The sequence below is a fragment of the Protopterus annectens genome, chromosome 1.part1, assembly GCF_019279795.1.
Source record: "Protopterus annectens isolate FY-2018-M chromosome 1.part1, PAN1.0, whole genome shotgun sequence".
Classification (NCBI taxonomy): Eukaryota; Metazoa; Chordata; order Ceratodontiformes; family Protopteridae; genus Protopterus; species Protopterus annectens.
Window position 1 is genome coordinate 574228424 of NC_056726.1, and position 16372 is coordinate 574244795.

General features: G+C 41.0%; 1 protein-coding gene across 2 annotated transcripts in view; it reads right to left on the reverse strand.

Annotated features, from left to right (window-relative positions):
- Positions 1 to 16372, reverse strand: part of CCHR1.PART1H5orf34 (chromosome chr1.part1 C5orf34 homolog) — a 1113566-nt gene that overhangs the window by 908040 nt on the left and 189154 nt on the right. For both annotated transcript variants that reach the window (XM_044076898.1, XM_044076888.1), the window contains exon 3: positions 865 to 1508. In XM_044076898.1, coding sequence (XP_043932833.1) covers positions 865 to 1508 — 644 coding nt within the window. The remainder of the gene's footprint in view (positions 1 to 864; positions 1509 to 16372) is intronic.

A 16372-nucleotide genomic window follows, 5' to 3' on the forward strand; every position in this document is an offset into this window, starting at 1 on the left:
CACCGAAGTGACATCTCATATCCCAATGGTCACGTTCTTTAGACATGGTATAGACAGTCTTAATCTGCCCCACTCCCGCCTGCCACACGACTGGTATTGTACATTATCCTTCCCTACTCGTTGTCTTGCAGGTGGCAAGCCCATGGCAGCTTTAGGCAGCATTCTTAGGATCTGCACAGCCAGGCTATGTGGGCCACCCAGCCACCAGTCACTTGCCAATGGATACCGCATCTAACCTGGCACCAGAGCCGAGTTCCAGTATCCCTGTTTCAAGCAAGGTTCTCCGATTCTTCAAATGAAATTTTAAGGGAACATACTGGATCACTGGATCATCTCTTCTCCCAGATCAATTTGCTAAGAGTGACTTTAGGTGGAATGTAAAGCTTCAGGCAAGACAGCTTAAAGAATCTCAAGGATGCACAAAACCTCTCCAGAATAATAAAGTCATGATCCTGGGAGCATTTTTGTTAGTACTGTATTTTCTAGCAAAGCAGACAAATGTAAATCTGGATAAACATACATACCCTTCTTCAAATGGATAAAATACCATCCTCAATATACCCTCAACCCACTTGTTACATCAGACTTTTCTGTAGACTTGCTACCTCACACGGAAGCATAACATAGTAAATTTGGAGTTTCTACTTCTAACACTTGGTCTTATACTTTAAAGGAATTAAACTGTAAAAATAAACTTACACTCCATGAAGGAATGTTGCAGCCAGGCAAGTGCCCAAAAACAGCACACTTATGTCCACATACATTTTTCCTCTGCAACCTTTACCCACCTCCCAAAGTTCTGCCCAACAGCAAAATGGTGATACATAAAAAGCAAAAAGGAAAAAAAAATTACAATAAGTTTACCTATGAAGGTGTGGTGCTCTACAATTAAGTGGCAGGGGATCAGGCAGCAAAGTAGTTCTGTCATGCTTTACTTCTTTTAAGACATCTTGGCTGTTTTTCTTACACTCATTCTCATTTGTTTTTACTGCTTTATCAACATGGTTTGGATGCAGAGCAAGAAACAGAGGGTACTTCCATTCTTCAGGGCAAAATGATACTGAGTGATGCTGCACCACAGTGACATACTCCACTGCTGAATTGCAGCAGGACTGCAAACCTTCACTGCCCTTTTGGTTCATGATTTCCTCAGGAATCTTCAGTTTTGTAGATTTCAAACCTGTTTCAGAAAATATATGCTTTCTTCCACTGGAGGTTTTGGAAATTTCAGAAATGTCTTCCACAATACTACTTTTGCAAGATTTTTGATGTTTGCCAGTGTCTACATTTTTGCAATGCTGCTTATCTTTAACGAGAAAGGGTACTGGAGACTTCTGACTAATTCTAGAAATGAACTCCATTGTAAATTCCAGCTGCTGTGATGCAAGATGGAGAGTAGCATTGCCATCCATAGAGCGGACCTTGACAGTCCCATCATCTGCAAATGTTGCAGCATCTTTAACATCAGGGCTGGGCCAAGTAACACTGGAGATGCTAAAAAATGAATACTGCAAAGAAAAAAAAAAAAGCATTCATTTATTTTAAAAGTGCATTACACATTTTGTTAGATCTTAGAAAATATATGTAACTAACAACATTATACAAGTAACAGCAGCATCATAACACTGCTAGAAATAAAGTGCAAGCTGAATGACAATCTCCAGCATTCCAATTAAAATGGAAGCTTATTCCAAGCATTTTCCAACACCTAAATCTAATCAGTTTTCCCTCTTACTAACAATTATGCTTCATAAAACTATTAAGTTTGAGAGAGAAAAAAAGCACTACTTCGTAATTATACTGATTTTCGGCTTAGTTGAGGTCCACCAGAATTACATGCTGTGTTGTCCAAAGACTACTTTCTAAAACACACATCCTTGAAGACAGATTATGAAAGATGGTATCATAGTTTCTTGGATGGGAATTCCTTGCTGGATTATTTTATATTAAACTTTGGACTTTAAAAGTGAGAGAGAGTTGTTTTTTTTTTCCCTTTCCGAGGTACTATCTTGGATTTTTTGGTTTTCATGACTGTTTGGTGCCTTTATTCAACATTTCACAGTGGTATCTTAGTTTCATATTTTTTCTCTTATGACCAAAGTGTGAGTATTATTTATCAAGGATTTCAGTTTCAAGGAAACAGAAGAAAAGTACAGTTGTGCAAGTCAACTTACCATAACAAAAGATGCTCGAATGATCACTGTAGTAGCCTTAGTGATATAGGTTATATTCTGCCAAGGAAATAGCAACTGGCCAGCTTCAAAAGCTCCAGAGCATTTTCCATGCACCCAAACTATCTGGTAGCTCGAGCTGAGCTGACTAAAAGACACATTTGGCTGCCAAGCCCTTCAGAGATTTTCTTGCAACAGAAAGAGGGAGACTGAACCTTGAAAGGATAATACTAGAAAGAATAAAAATAAGTAAATAACCACACCCTGGCATAAACACACCAAAAAATAAGGGGGTGGATGGGAGGGAGTGGCTACTGCAGCAATTAGCATTCAACATCTACCGTTATGGCAAGTCTACTTACACAACCTGTACTATGTTCATCATACTGATCATTGCTGCAATAGCCCTAGCTATATGGGCAGATTATCCTAGCTTAACATATTTGGAAGGAGAAGAGTCCAGGAACCTGGGGAATGGTCCTAGCAAAACCAGATCTATACCTACAGAAGGAATCAAGGTTATAGTGCTTTGTAAAAGTATGTACACAGGGCCAAGTCGCAGTTTCTAGAATACTTATAAACCAAAAAAGAAAACTCAATGTCAGCAAGATGAAAAATGCGAAACTCATGCCTCGTTTACCCACAGGACTCCACTTTATTCAATAAACAGTTGAGCACTTTCGTTCATTAACACTGAACTTCATCAGTACAATCGTAAAACAAAAACACTTTAAATACATCACTTACTTTAAAAAAAAAAAAAAAAAAAAACAACCAATCAATTTTTAGAAATATAAAACTCCACCTATCACAATCAAACTAAACAAAGATGGTGGATACATTTCCCATTTCCATCAACACCAAAGAATAACCCCTTACAGAAATTAAAAAGTAATGAAGTACTAAAGAATAACTTAGTATGTGCCAAAACATCTACCATTGAATTGACATAAGCACTTTCATTCTGAATATTTGAACTTCATCAGAACTATTAAAACATACACAGTTTTCTTATCAACAAGTGTTTCATTACAATCAGCCAATGACTTTGCGAATATGTGAAAATCCACCAATCGCATACCAAAATGAAATAGAATGGTGGATTTAACCACCAATAAGATAACGCAAACTAGTGGAGTTTTATTACAATCAACCAATGACTGTGTGAACTATTTGTTTTAATAGTTCTGATGAAGTTTAAATATTCCGAAAGAAAGCACGTGTCAATTCAACAACAGATGTATGGGCATATACCAAGTTATTCTTTAGTACTTTGCTACATTTTAATTTCTGTAAGGGGTTATTCTTTGGTGTTGATGGAAACAGGAAATGTATCCGCCAACCTTGTGTAGTTTGATTGTGATAGGTGGAGTTTCATATTTCTGAAAACTTATTGGTAGGTTGTTTTTTTTTTAAAAGGATGTGATGTATTTAGAAAGTGTTTTTTTTATGAGTGTTCTGATGAACTTTGATGTTAACGAATGAAAGCGCTCGGGTGTTTATTGAATAAAGTGGAGTTCTGCTGGTTATGAGGCGTGATTTTTGCATTTTTCATTCTGGTGACATGGAGTTCTCTTTTTTGGTTCAAGATGCTTATTGAATCCAGTCCTTTCCAAAATGGCATAGATAAAGCCAAAGCCCGGGTAGAGTGGGGCCTTGACATTGCCTACAATAGTTTTGCTGTGGCAAGTAAAATAAAAGGTAATAGCCTTAGACAACCATTTGGAAACAGCCTGCTTTGATACAGGCTAGCCCTTCTTACTTCATAAGCAATGAACAATTGCTCCAAAGATCTGAAAGATTTGGGTCTGTCAATATAGTACTAGCATTGTCTGTGAACATCCAAGCAATGGAGTATACTTTCTCCCTCATTTTTAGGCTCAATAGAGAAAACGGGGAGATGGATAGTTTAGCTTAATGTAAACTTGGATACCATTTTAGGCATAAAAGAAGGATTACTTTTCAAAGACACCCTGTCCTCATGGAAAATGAGATTGAGTTGACTCACCATAAGAGCTTGCAACTCAGATACCCTTCTTGCAGAGATTAGGGAACTCAGTAAAACTGTTTTCCATGTTAAGACTGTCAAAGTCAGCTTGGTTAGCTTGTTCAGATGGAGCCAGTGTTAGGTTCGCCAACATAAAATTAAGATCCCACTGATTTTCTTTTGAGGTCTCCCTATGCAAAACTCATTTCAAAAACATTCTAACATGAGAATGCATTGAAAGAGGAGGGTCTATAGGCAAACATGCTGAAATGGCAAATAAATGAACCAACCTTGATAGAAGAGTAAGAAAAAAGTACAGTTTTGTACCTACCATAAATGTAGATGTTCGAGGATCCACATTGCTGCAGTCCTAACTATTGGGTAGTCCGCTGTCCAGTCGGCCCGAATACCAAAGTATATGGCTGACGTCGGTCAGGGCGCATTAGACTGACGTCAGTACGTCAGGGTACTAATGCGCATGACCGACGTCATATCCTCAGTCTTTTCTTGCCCCAGATGTCAGAAGACCCTAAAAAGATAAGGCCAAAAACCAAAAACTCCCAACAAACCTGCACCAAAATATATATATACAAAATATACAAAATTAGCAGAATATAACCTCACCTACACAACCACCCCTAAACACAGAGGGGAAGGAGGGAGGGTAAATTGGACTGCAGCAATGTGGATCCTCGGACATCTACATTTATGGTAGGTACAAAACTGTACTATGTTCTTCATTCCACATTGCTGCAGTCCTAACTATTGGGTAGAATCCCAAAGCAGAGGTAAGGGAGGCTGGCAAATCATAAGGAAGCAGGAACTGACAACATGCCTTGCAAAATAGCTGTGGCAAAACCAGCCCTAGACTTAGAGTAGAGAGGAAGGTGATAATGCTTAGAGAAAGTATGCACTGAACTCCAAGTAGCTGCCTCCAAAATATCCTTAGTTGCCACCCCTCAGAAATGCTGTTGAAGTGGCAGTAGCCCTAGTGGAATGAGGCCTAATCCCAGCTGGAATCTCCTTGCCATGATGGGAATAACAAAATGTAATGCAACACCCAATCCATCTAGAAATAGTTTGTTTTGACACAGGCTTGCCCTGAGAACTCAAAGCAAAAGAAACAAACAACTGCTGAGACTGCCTAAAGTCCTTAGTCCTGCTCAAATAATAACGCAATTGCCTGTGTACATCTAAAGTGTGCAAAATCTTTTCCCCTTTATTTTGGGGATCTGCATAAAAAGTAGGCAAATGAATAGTTTGGTTTAAAGCCACACTAGAAACCACCTTAGGCATAAAGGAAGGATTAGTACGTAAAGATACCCTATCCTTATGAAAAATCAAAAAAGGCTCCACTGCCATAAGGGCCTGCAACTCAGAAACCCTTCTTGCAGAAGTAATGGCCAACAAAAAAGCAGTCTTCCATGACAAGTATTTCAAGTCAGCAGTAGCCGCAGGCTCAAAAGGTTGTAGAGTAAGTTTCTCCAACACAAAATTGAGATCCCAAGCAGGAGTAGGAGCTCTACGTGGGGTCTTATATTCTTTGCCCCTCTAAGAAATTGCTTGAACAAAGGATGCGAAAACAATGGTGGGTCACAATCATAGTGAGCTGAAATTGCTGCAGCATGAATCTTAATGGAAGAGAAAGACAAACCTTTGTCCAATAACTCAGTAAGATATTGAAGAGCCACACTCAGATTTGGCTCGAAATCTCCAAATTGTTTGCTGCACTCCAAAATAAAAATCTCTTCCATTTTTCTGCGTACACTTTCCTTGTACTAGGTCTCCTGGCTTCCATAATCACATTTAAAACTTGTTGAGGAAGTTGAGACCTGCTGTCTTTCAAAATAGAATATGCCAGGCTGTTAGATGAAGAGAGTGAAGCTTGACATTGAGCAGGTGACCGTCTCTCTGAGACAACAGGTGTGGAATCAAGGGTAAAGGCCATGGAGGCTTCTTTACCAGACTCCTCAGTAATGGGTACCAGTGCTGCCGAGGCCAATCTGGAGCTATTAAAATCATCCTTGGCTTGTCTTGTCTGATCTTTAGAAGCACCTTTGGAAGAAGAGGCAGAGGTGGAAACGCATACACATGAAGATTTTTCCAACTGAAAGAAAGAGCATCCACTTTCCAAGCTGTGTGATGAAACCTCTTTGTGCAAAACTTTGGCAGCTGGTGGTTTAGTGGAGAAGCGAACAGATCTATGTCTGGAGTTCCCCAGGACACTGTCAACGTTTGAAATACATGAAGATCCAGTTTCCACTCGTGGGGATCCATGATTTGTCTGCTTAACACATCTGCTAAGGAGTTCTGTGCTCCGGCAGAAACCTTGCCTGAAGAGTTAGTTGCAAGCTGAGCGCAGTCTCCCATAAAATCATTGCTTGCCTGCACAATGGGTAAGAATGTGTTCCCCTTGTTTGTTGATGTACCACATGACAGTTGTGTTGTCTGTTAGAATCAACACCTGCCCTGGAAGAAGTAACTCCTTGAAAGCCATTAATGCAAACTGGACTGCTAACATCTCCTTCATGTTGATATGTAGATGCTGTAGTCTGGCAGGCCACTTGTCTTGTATCCACTTTCCATTTAGATGAGCTCCCCAAGCAATGTCTGAGGCATCTGTCGTTAGAATCTGACTCGCCTCTGGCCGGGTCACAGAGAGTCCCTTGTTTAGGTGACATTCCTGAGCCCACCACAAAATTCCTTTTGAATGCAAGGTATTATTTGAATGACAGTGTCCAAATCCTGGCAGTGCTGTGTCCATACATTTTGAGATACCATTGTAGCTTCCTCATATGCAGTTTGGCATTGGGAAGCACCAGAATACAAGATGCCATGAACCCTAAGGCTTGAAGGACTGTCCTTGCAGTCAGCCCGGACTGAAGAGATAGTTGATGGAAGTAACTGGAAAGATTCTTTTGTTTGTCCGGGGTTAAAAAGGCCATCTGGGCTGCTGTATTCAGTCTCACACCCAGAAAGCACATGTCTTGAGAGGGTACTAGACTGGACTTTATTTCGTTCACAGAATACCCTAGGCATCTTAGCACTGCTATGACATATTCCAAATGCTGTAGAAGGTCTTCCTTTTCTTGAGCCAGAATCAGGCAATCGTCCAAGTAAGGATAGATTTGAATTCCTTTTAGCCTGAAGAAAGCTATCACTGGAGCCAGAACCTTTGTGAATACTCTGGGCGCAGTAGATAAGCCAAAGGGCAATGCAGAGAACTGATAATGAGAATTTCCAGCTCGAAAACGCAGATACTTTCTGCAACTTAGTCTTATAGGCACATGAAGGTAAGCTTCCTTGAGATCTAAAGTTACCATCCAGTGATCTTTGCCCAGCAGAGGTAAAAGCTGTTGTAACGTCAACATTTTGAACTTGGGAATGTCCAGATAAGTGTTGAGGATAGATAAATCCAAAATTGGTCTCCACGTGTTCCCCTTCTTCGGTACTAGGAACAGGCGAGAATAAAATCCTAGGCCCCTTTCTGGCACAGGAACCGGCTGAATGGCCCCTATTTGGAGTAACAGAGAAATTTGCTTGTGAGCCTCTTGTCTTTGTAGAGGAGGAATGTCTGGCATGCCTTTGAAAGGAGGCAAGGTATGGAAATAAAACCTGTAACCGTGGTGAATGATATCCAGAACCCATCTGTCTTGGGTAATTAAATCCCAATTTTCTTTGAAAAGAGACAGTCTTCCTCCCAACGGTGCTGCCAGGCGAGAATGAACTGGCAGCTGAAAAGGCAGGTCATTGGGTCTGCTTACGAAAGGACTGACCCCTGCCTTCACCAGAAGTCTGAGCAGGGGAACTCCCTGTCCTAGGCCTAAAAGAACCCTGAGCTCTGCCCCTACCACGTCTAGACCTACCCCTAGACTGGGAATCATAAGCAGGATAAGTCCATCCCTTAGCAGGCCAATTTCTACTAAACTTCGGAGGCTGCACCTGCAAAAAATCTTTAACAGTTTGCATAGACTTAGCCTTGTCCTCCATTTTCTTCAAAACTGCTTCTACAGGCGAACCAAACAACACATCAGACTGCAAAGGAGCATCCAAAATCCGTGTCTTAACATGCTCAGCTAAATTCTGATCTCTCAACCAGGCGTGCCTACGAAGAACAGAACCAGTGGCAGCCACCCTGGAGGAGGCCTGCACAGCATCAAAACCACATTGCAAGGAATGTTTATCCACCTGTTCAGACACATGAACTAAATCCTGCAACTCTTTACACTCAATACCTTCCGCCAAAGCATCCACCTTAGATTTCAACTGTGAAAGAAGATAATTCTGATATTTCAACATGTGAAACTGACAATTCAACGCCCTCATGGCTAAAGTGGAAGAAGTATACACTTTCTTGCCCCATCTATCCAAAGCCCTTGCCTCTTTATCAGGAGGGACAGGATTTTTAACAACTGAGGCCTTCACACCTTTAGGCCCCTGACAGACAGTTTCCGGGTCTGCCCTAGGACTCTTAAAAAGATACTTATGAGCTTCAGGCACCCTATAATACCTATCCGGTTTAACTGGGGCAGGAGGCAAAGAATCAGGATTCAGGGAAGCCTCTGCAAAAACATCTTCCACCACATTCAAAACAGGGGGTATAGCTAAAGGCCTATGCTGGGGTAAAAACAAGAATTCCCTAAGCCTTTTCCTGGAGTCAGAGAAATCTTGACCTTCCCATTTAAAATGCTCCCTCATGGAATGCAGAGTCTCTGAAAATGAAAAATCCTCAGGAGGAGAAGCTGAAGGAGTAGAATCATCCACATCAGAATCAGAATAAGGAGAGAACTCCTGCAAGTCTTCACCTGAAGACTCAGAAGCCTCCGAGCATTGCTCAAAACTCTCAAACTCAGGTTCCACCCTAGGCCTCATCAGGAGGGGGCATAGAACCCCTTATCATAGTAATCAAATCCTCTGCCATTTTAAGCATATGTTTCTTAGGCAAAGACCCTGAAGCACTAGGAGAAACCCCCACTGAAGCAAAACTTGGCCTGCCCCTCAAAGAAGCCTTGGAAACAGAAGGGGAGGCTCTAACCACCTTAGGAAGAGAGGGAAGAACAGCCACCTGAGAAGCCCCCTCAGCCTGGCCTACTTCCTGAGAGGAAACATCCTGTAACAGTAAAGTCTCTCCCTGAGACTCCAAAGACACACCTGGCAAAACCTCCGGCTCCACTGAGCCCTCTAAAGAACCGACGTCTGGGACTGTCGGTTCTTCCACTCTAGGCTTTGCTGTTTTGTCCTTGCGCTTTTTAGCGAAGCGGCCGGAGCATCCGGCGGCATTTTATAGTTACAACGCTTCCCAAACACTAACCTGGCACAGTCTAACCTTCTCTTAATAGTGCGTTTGTTAAATCTAGCACAAGAGCGGCATCCAACAACGTCGTGCTCAGGCCCTAAACAAGGTATACACAAAGTATGGTAATCCCTATGAGGTATCTGTTTCCCACAAGAAATACAGTTATTCACTTTTTCTGACATCCGGTTAAATACTGAGGCAAGAAAAAAACAAAATATTCCCCAACGGGGTACTTAGCCAACTTTGATTCGGTCTGAAACTCTGACTTCAGAAACTTTCAGAACGCCAACCTGCACTCGCAAAATTGCTTCTGCATCGGACCATGCGGCAAAAAAGACTGAGGATATAACGTCGGTCATGCGCATTAGTACCCTGACGTACTGACGTCAGTCTAATGCGCCCTGACCGACGTCAGCCATATACTTTGGTATTCGGGCCGACTGGACAGCGGACTACCCAATAGTTAGGACTGCAGCAATGTGGAATGAAGAACATCCATAGGATAGTAACTCTACAAAAATTGTAAAACCAGAGAACTAGCCCTGAATGGGTGATAGTTATGCTGCTGGCACCAACTAGGAAAAATTTTCCATTTGCCAGTATATGATTTTCTAGTAGCAAACTTTCTTGCCTCCATTAGTATCTGTTGCACATCCTCAGTAAATAGGTGCCTGAAGGGAATTAAGCCTCTATTATTCAGCTAGTCAGTTGAAGTTGATTAATGGCTGGGTGTATCAATCACCCTGTTCTTGTGCGAGTAGATCAAATCTGTGAGGAAGCTTGTGGTAATTGCCCCTAGCCATTTCCAAAAGAAGGGAGAATCATGATTGCTTGGGCCAGAAGGTAGTCACCACAATGATCTTGGGGAATTCCCTCTGAATCTTCATAAGTACTCTGCATAATAGTGGAAAGGGTGGGAAAGTATACAATAATATTCCTATTCCCAGAAAAGAAAAGCCATCTATCTTCCAGGTCTTCTTGCATGGAGTCCTGGAGCAGAATTTTTCCAGCTGATAGTTCAGAGAGGAGGGAAAAAGGTCTACTTCAGGAACTCCCCGCAGATAGATCAAAATCTTGCAAGATCCCCTGATCTAGTTTTCATTCATGAGGTCTGCTCTTGTCCTGCTCAACTTGTCTACCACAGAATTTTACTCTGACAAAATGTAGGATGCCTGTGGAGTGAGACTGTGCTGAGAAGTTATATCACAAGCTAACATGGCCAGTTTGCAGAGGGGGTACAACGTGGTTCTCCTTGCCTGTTGATGTACCACATGAAAGTGGCATTTTCTTTAAAAACGTGATGAGGTCCCAGAAATTAAACATGATTCAGGGAGTTGAGTCCCTTGATGAGGGCAAAATCTCTCTCTCTCTCATACTTATGTATTTGCATCTCTCCTTGGTGTCCCACTGTATATTTCTCATGTGGAGTATTGTAATCAAGGTCACTATAGAAGCCATGAGACCCAAATTCCTGGGGTTATTCCTTCACAGTGACCAAAGTCTGAGTGGAAAATCCTTGAAATAGATCTAGATATAGCTCTATTTTTTCCTGTGGAGGAAAAGCTTTTTGAACTATGGTGTCTAGTTGACATCCCAGAAATACAATCATGTGAGGAGGAGGAGTTAAGAAAGACGTTTGAATGATCTCTTGGAATCACAGCTAGTTTAAGAGATCTCTCACCCAAGACAGACAGATTCCTGCCATTGTGAAAAAGACTCTGCAAAGGTAAGCAAGTCATCTAAATATGAAAAAATGTGGACAACCTGTAGCCTGCAATGAGTTATAACTGAAGCTAGACACTTTCTGAACACTCTTGGTGCAGTGCATAGTCTAAAGAGTAAGACAGAGAACTCATAATGTAATCCAGACACAGAAACCTTAAGAAATGCCTGAAGTCTGGATGAATAGGAAAGTGCTAAGCATATTTTAAATCTAATGTTACCACGAAACATTAATGAGGAAGGAGGGGTAACAGTTTGTAAAGTGACATCATTTTGAATTTGGGCATTACCACAAACGGGTTTAGGAAAGAACTGGTCTCCAAACATTTTCTTTCTTTGGCACTAAAAACATCCTTGAATAAAGCCGCTTTCCCACCTGGGAAGGGGGAACTGGTTCTGTCTCTTCCCTGAGACAGCATGTGATGAAGGACACGTGGAAACAAGTATCCAGTCAGGAGGATGAGGATGAGGAATTACCCCCTGGAAAAGAGGAATTTCCTCCAACTTTCATTTGCAACTGTGATGAATGAGCTTCAGACCTCATTTGTCTAAAGTGATCTGTTGCCAAAGAGAAAAATGGAGATTCAGACTTTCAGGAAGAAAAAAAAAAAAGAGGCTGCCAGGGTGGAAGGAGTGGAACAAAATTTCTTAAACAGTCATTCTGACTTAAAGGACTATCCACGGTTTTGGGGATTTCCAGAATTCTTCTTGGAACCCCCTTACTGTTTCTTCTTAAATGTCTGTTAACCTGCAACTTGTTAAGACTATTTTGTTTCTTACCAAAATTGGAGGAGGAATTAATTAGAGAATCCCTTGGAAAACTTGGAAAAGGAGGGCTGAAAAAATCTTAGTCTCCTTGTATCAACTTACCCCTTTCATCACACTTTCTGATCACCTCTGCAGCAGAGGGGCCAAAAACGAAATCTCTACCCAAAGTAGAATTTAAAATCTCATTTTTATCATCTGGGAGATTCTGAAAATGCAGCCATGCAAACCTCCTCAAAACAGTACCAGAGGCCATGGCCCTGGAAGTAGTATCAACAGTCATATGCATATTGTAAACAATGAATAGTGATTTGAAAAATAAAAGAAAGTAAATTATTTAAAGCTGGTTTTCCTTACACGAAGAAAGAGCAGACAAAACATCCTTCATACTTTAACAATTTATTTACTTGCAGTTTGTTTACCAGAAAAGTCCACTGGGCCGAAAATGAGCCCATTTTCAATGGAGGCCCAGGGAGGAAAAGCTCCAAATATGGTTGTCAACAAAAATCACAGTGCATTCAAATGAATATGTACAATATAAATCAACAGAAAGTCAGTTTAGAATAAAAATCAACAATAAGACCATTCTAAAATATTGTCACAATAAAGAGTCAAAAGTTTGAAATTTTTATATTTATGGTAATGAAAAATAAGGCAACAGCAAAGTGGATGAGGAAAATTTTGAGAGGAATGTTGTTATGGAGTATTCTTAGATCATAGATAAATAACACCATTAGTTGATAAAGGAAATACAAGCTGGAGTGTAGTTTTATATGGCAGAAATCGGGAAATAACAGAGAAAGTGTGTCACGTGGGGTGGGAACAGCAGCATTCCCAGTGGGAAGAGAGGTGAGAGTGGAGAAGGTTCTTAAAGGACGAGAGATTATGGGTGGTATGAATGAGTTGGGAAAGGGAATTTCATAGTCGTGCTAGTGAGAAAGATAGTAGAAGTGTCCCTGGAGTTTGTGTGGGCTTATGTACATCCAGGAGGTTCTGGTTGCTACCATAAGTAGTCTGCTGGGCTGGTGTATTTGGAGGGTGGAGGAGAGTGAGGGGCAATTTGAAGGTTGGAAGATGATTTTATGGGCAGTGGGGAGTTGTATATAGGAAAGATAGTTTGGGAGTTCCAACCAGTTGAAGGAGTGGAGAGCTTTGCAATGGAGGAAGGAGTATTTGGATCCGGTAGCAAACTTAGTGATTTTGTTGTAGCAAGAAGCTAGTTTGGACTTTAGGGAGGATTGAAGACTGTTAAAGAGAGGGGCACCATACAGAAGGGAGGGGAGGAGATAGGTAGTAGAGAGGGTGTGTTTGGTTGAAGGGGTAAGATAACAATTGTGGCGATAAAGCATAACCAGTTTTTGATGAGTTTTCCTAATATTAGTTTGTAGGTGGATGTCAAATTTTAATTGGTCGTTAATGAGTACTCCTAGAAGTTTAGAGTGTGGAATTATTTCAAGTGGGGTTGAGTTTTGGCTTGTTATTGAGAAAGAGTTCTTATTGATTTTGGAAGATTTAGAAGGGGTTAATATCATGATCTTAGTTTTTCAAGGGTTGAGAACAAGGTGATTATTAAGCATCCAGGATTCGGTGCAGGAGAAAGCTTCTTGAGTTAGTTTCATAAGTGCAGGAAGGGTTTTGGCGGAACAGATAATTGAGGAATCCTCAGCGTATTGGACCAGCTTGGCATTAGGGATGCAGTGATGGAAGTCGTTAATGAAGATGTAGAACAGTAGTGGGCCTAGTATAGAGCCTTGTGGGACACCTGTGACAGTATGAAGGAAGGAAGAGGTGGAAACTTTCCATTTAACGGCTTGCTGGCAGTTTGCAAGGTAGCTGGAAACAACTGAAGGATGAGGAAACATTCCAATAGGATAGCTAGGATAGGAGAAGTTTATGTGAAACTGTATCAAAGGCTTTGGATAAATCTAGGAGGAGGGTTGATACAATGTTGCTGGAATCACGAGTGTGGTTGATGGTTTCAATGAAGGAAAGGAGGGCTGTCGTTATGCTATGCCTGGGTCTGAAGCCATGTTGTGTTGAGGTAAGTAGTTGATTGTCTAGTAGAAAGGGTAGGAGTTGTAGTAGAAAAGGTAGGAGTTGTAGGTGGATACATTTTTCAAGAATTTCAGAGATGGGGGATAGGATGGCTATTGGATGGAAATTAGAGATTTCTATATTGTTGCCTCCCTTGTGGAGGGGAATAATGAAGGATTTTTTTCCAGAGAAGGAGGTACATAAGCTTCCTAAATGGAACAGTTTATTAAGATGGAGATAGGTAGAGCTATGTTATTGGCAGCTAGCTTAAGGAAATTGGAGGAAAGCTCATCTGGGGCATTTGAACATGGTTTTAATTTCTGAAGGAGTTTTTTAATGGTACTAGTTGGAATAGGTTTGAATAAGAAAGGAGGGTGCTGAGCAGGGTGAGAATTAGAGTGGGTTGGGATTGATGGGAATATGTCTGAGCTATTATTAGGGAAGGTTGTGATAAGTTAGGCTACTGAGTCAACTAAGAAGGAGTTAAAATGTGTAGCTAAGGAGAAATCAGAAGTAGGATCAGGACAAGGACTGTCTTTTTTATTAGGATGAAGCAGGTTAGAGATACTACGCCAGAACTTTTTAGGGTTTTATTTATTATTATTTTGTAATTTTGTGTAATAGGTTTTTCTGTCCGTGGCAATTTGTTTTTTTACTCTGTTTCAGAGTTGTTTATAGTCGGCCAAGTTACTGGGAGCCTTATGTTTTTGGTACAGTTTCCATGAATTATTGACAAGATGCATGATGGAGACTGTCTCCTTGGTTAGCCATGGGGCAGTTTTGGCTTTGACCCTTTTAGACCTAAGGGGAGCAAAGCTGTTGAGCAGGTTAAGGAATTTAGAATTGAAGTAGGAGACAGCGTCGTCTAGAGAGAGGGTTTTTAAAGGGTTCCAGTTGTTATGTTTTAAGGTGTTAGAGAAGATTTAAGCACTGACATTTTTGAGGGAACAGGCTGTGATATGGTTATTGTGTAAGAGGATAAAAAAGAGGTATACGTTGTAAAAAGGCAGGGAGATGGTCACTAAGTGGGTCAGGTGTGGTACCTTTATCAGAGATACTATGGGGATGGGAAACTAGTATCCAGTCTAGAATAGCTCCTGTGATAGTATCTTTAGCAGGTCTAGTTGGAGAATCGATTAGTTGGGTGAATTTATACATATTTATATTTTGTGTGGCTGTGGGAGAGTTTACAGAAGACCAGTTAATATTAGTGTCACCAAGGAGTATAGTCTCATTTTGTATGTTAGTCGAGATCCAAGAGAGAATATCCTCAAGAATGGGGATATTGTTTCCTAGGGGGATGTAAAGGGCAACTATGCATATGCTTTTGTTATTTATCTTAAGGAGGGCCATGGTAAGTTCAGCTGTAGAAAATTGGGGAATGGGCTTTGTATAGGGAGTAATCATTAGGGAGGAAGAGTAGACTAGGGCTACTCCACCACCTTTCTTTTTGATTCTGTCATTTCTAAAATTGGGTGGAGTAATTTCTGTATCCTTAATGTGAGGTTTTAGCCATGCTTCTGAGATAGCTAAAATGTCTGGTTTGTTGTGGGTGAGCCAGGCATGAAAGTTAGTAACCTTGTTGCAGAAACTTTGGGCATTAATTGTAGCGAATAGGAGAGACTTGGAGGGGGGTGGAGAGAGTAAGCTAGTATTCTGGTTGGGTGAGGGACCAGGGTTTGGGTGAATGTCACCAGACAGGAGGATAGAGATCAGTTGGAATAGGAAGGAAGAAAGTTGTTAAGAGAATTTGGAGTTGGGATTAAGGGTTGAGAAGCAATGCTGGTTTGGGGTGTGAGGTATGGAGACAGTTTTAGATGTGGTAGGGATAGGTTTTCTGTTAAATAAGTAAGTGTCATTAAGATAGAAGAGGTGAGGAGAGATATGGTGAGAGAGGACGGATTCAAATCTGAAGAAAGTGGAGGTTATGTGTAAAGGGGGTGAGAAATGTGAGTAAGAGGGATTAGATAATGAAAGTAGATGGGGAGTAGGGGGAGGCATATGATGATTAAAGCTAGTGAGGGCTTGATTAGCATTTCTTATTTTGAGGTAGTGTATTGAGTGTGGCTGCGTTTTGTGAGAGTGGGAGGAGGTGGTAAAAGCAAATATGTTAGTAGTTAGAATAAACCTTAACATATGAGCATGACAATTCAGATTTCTGAACATCAAAGTTGCAGAAGCATACACTTTTTACCATACTTAATCGATAATCTTCAAATCTTTAGCAGAAAAGGTAGGGCTGGAGTTAACTAAGCATTTAGTACCAGAGGGATTAAATAAAACTATAACTGCTGGATCAGGTTGGGAAGAGTGTATAAAAACGTAAAAGACTGAGGAACTTCACACATCCTTTCTGTCTTTTAGGGCAACTACCTGACTATAAGGAAGATTTCAGGC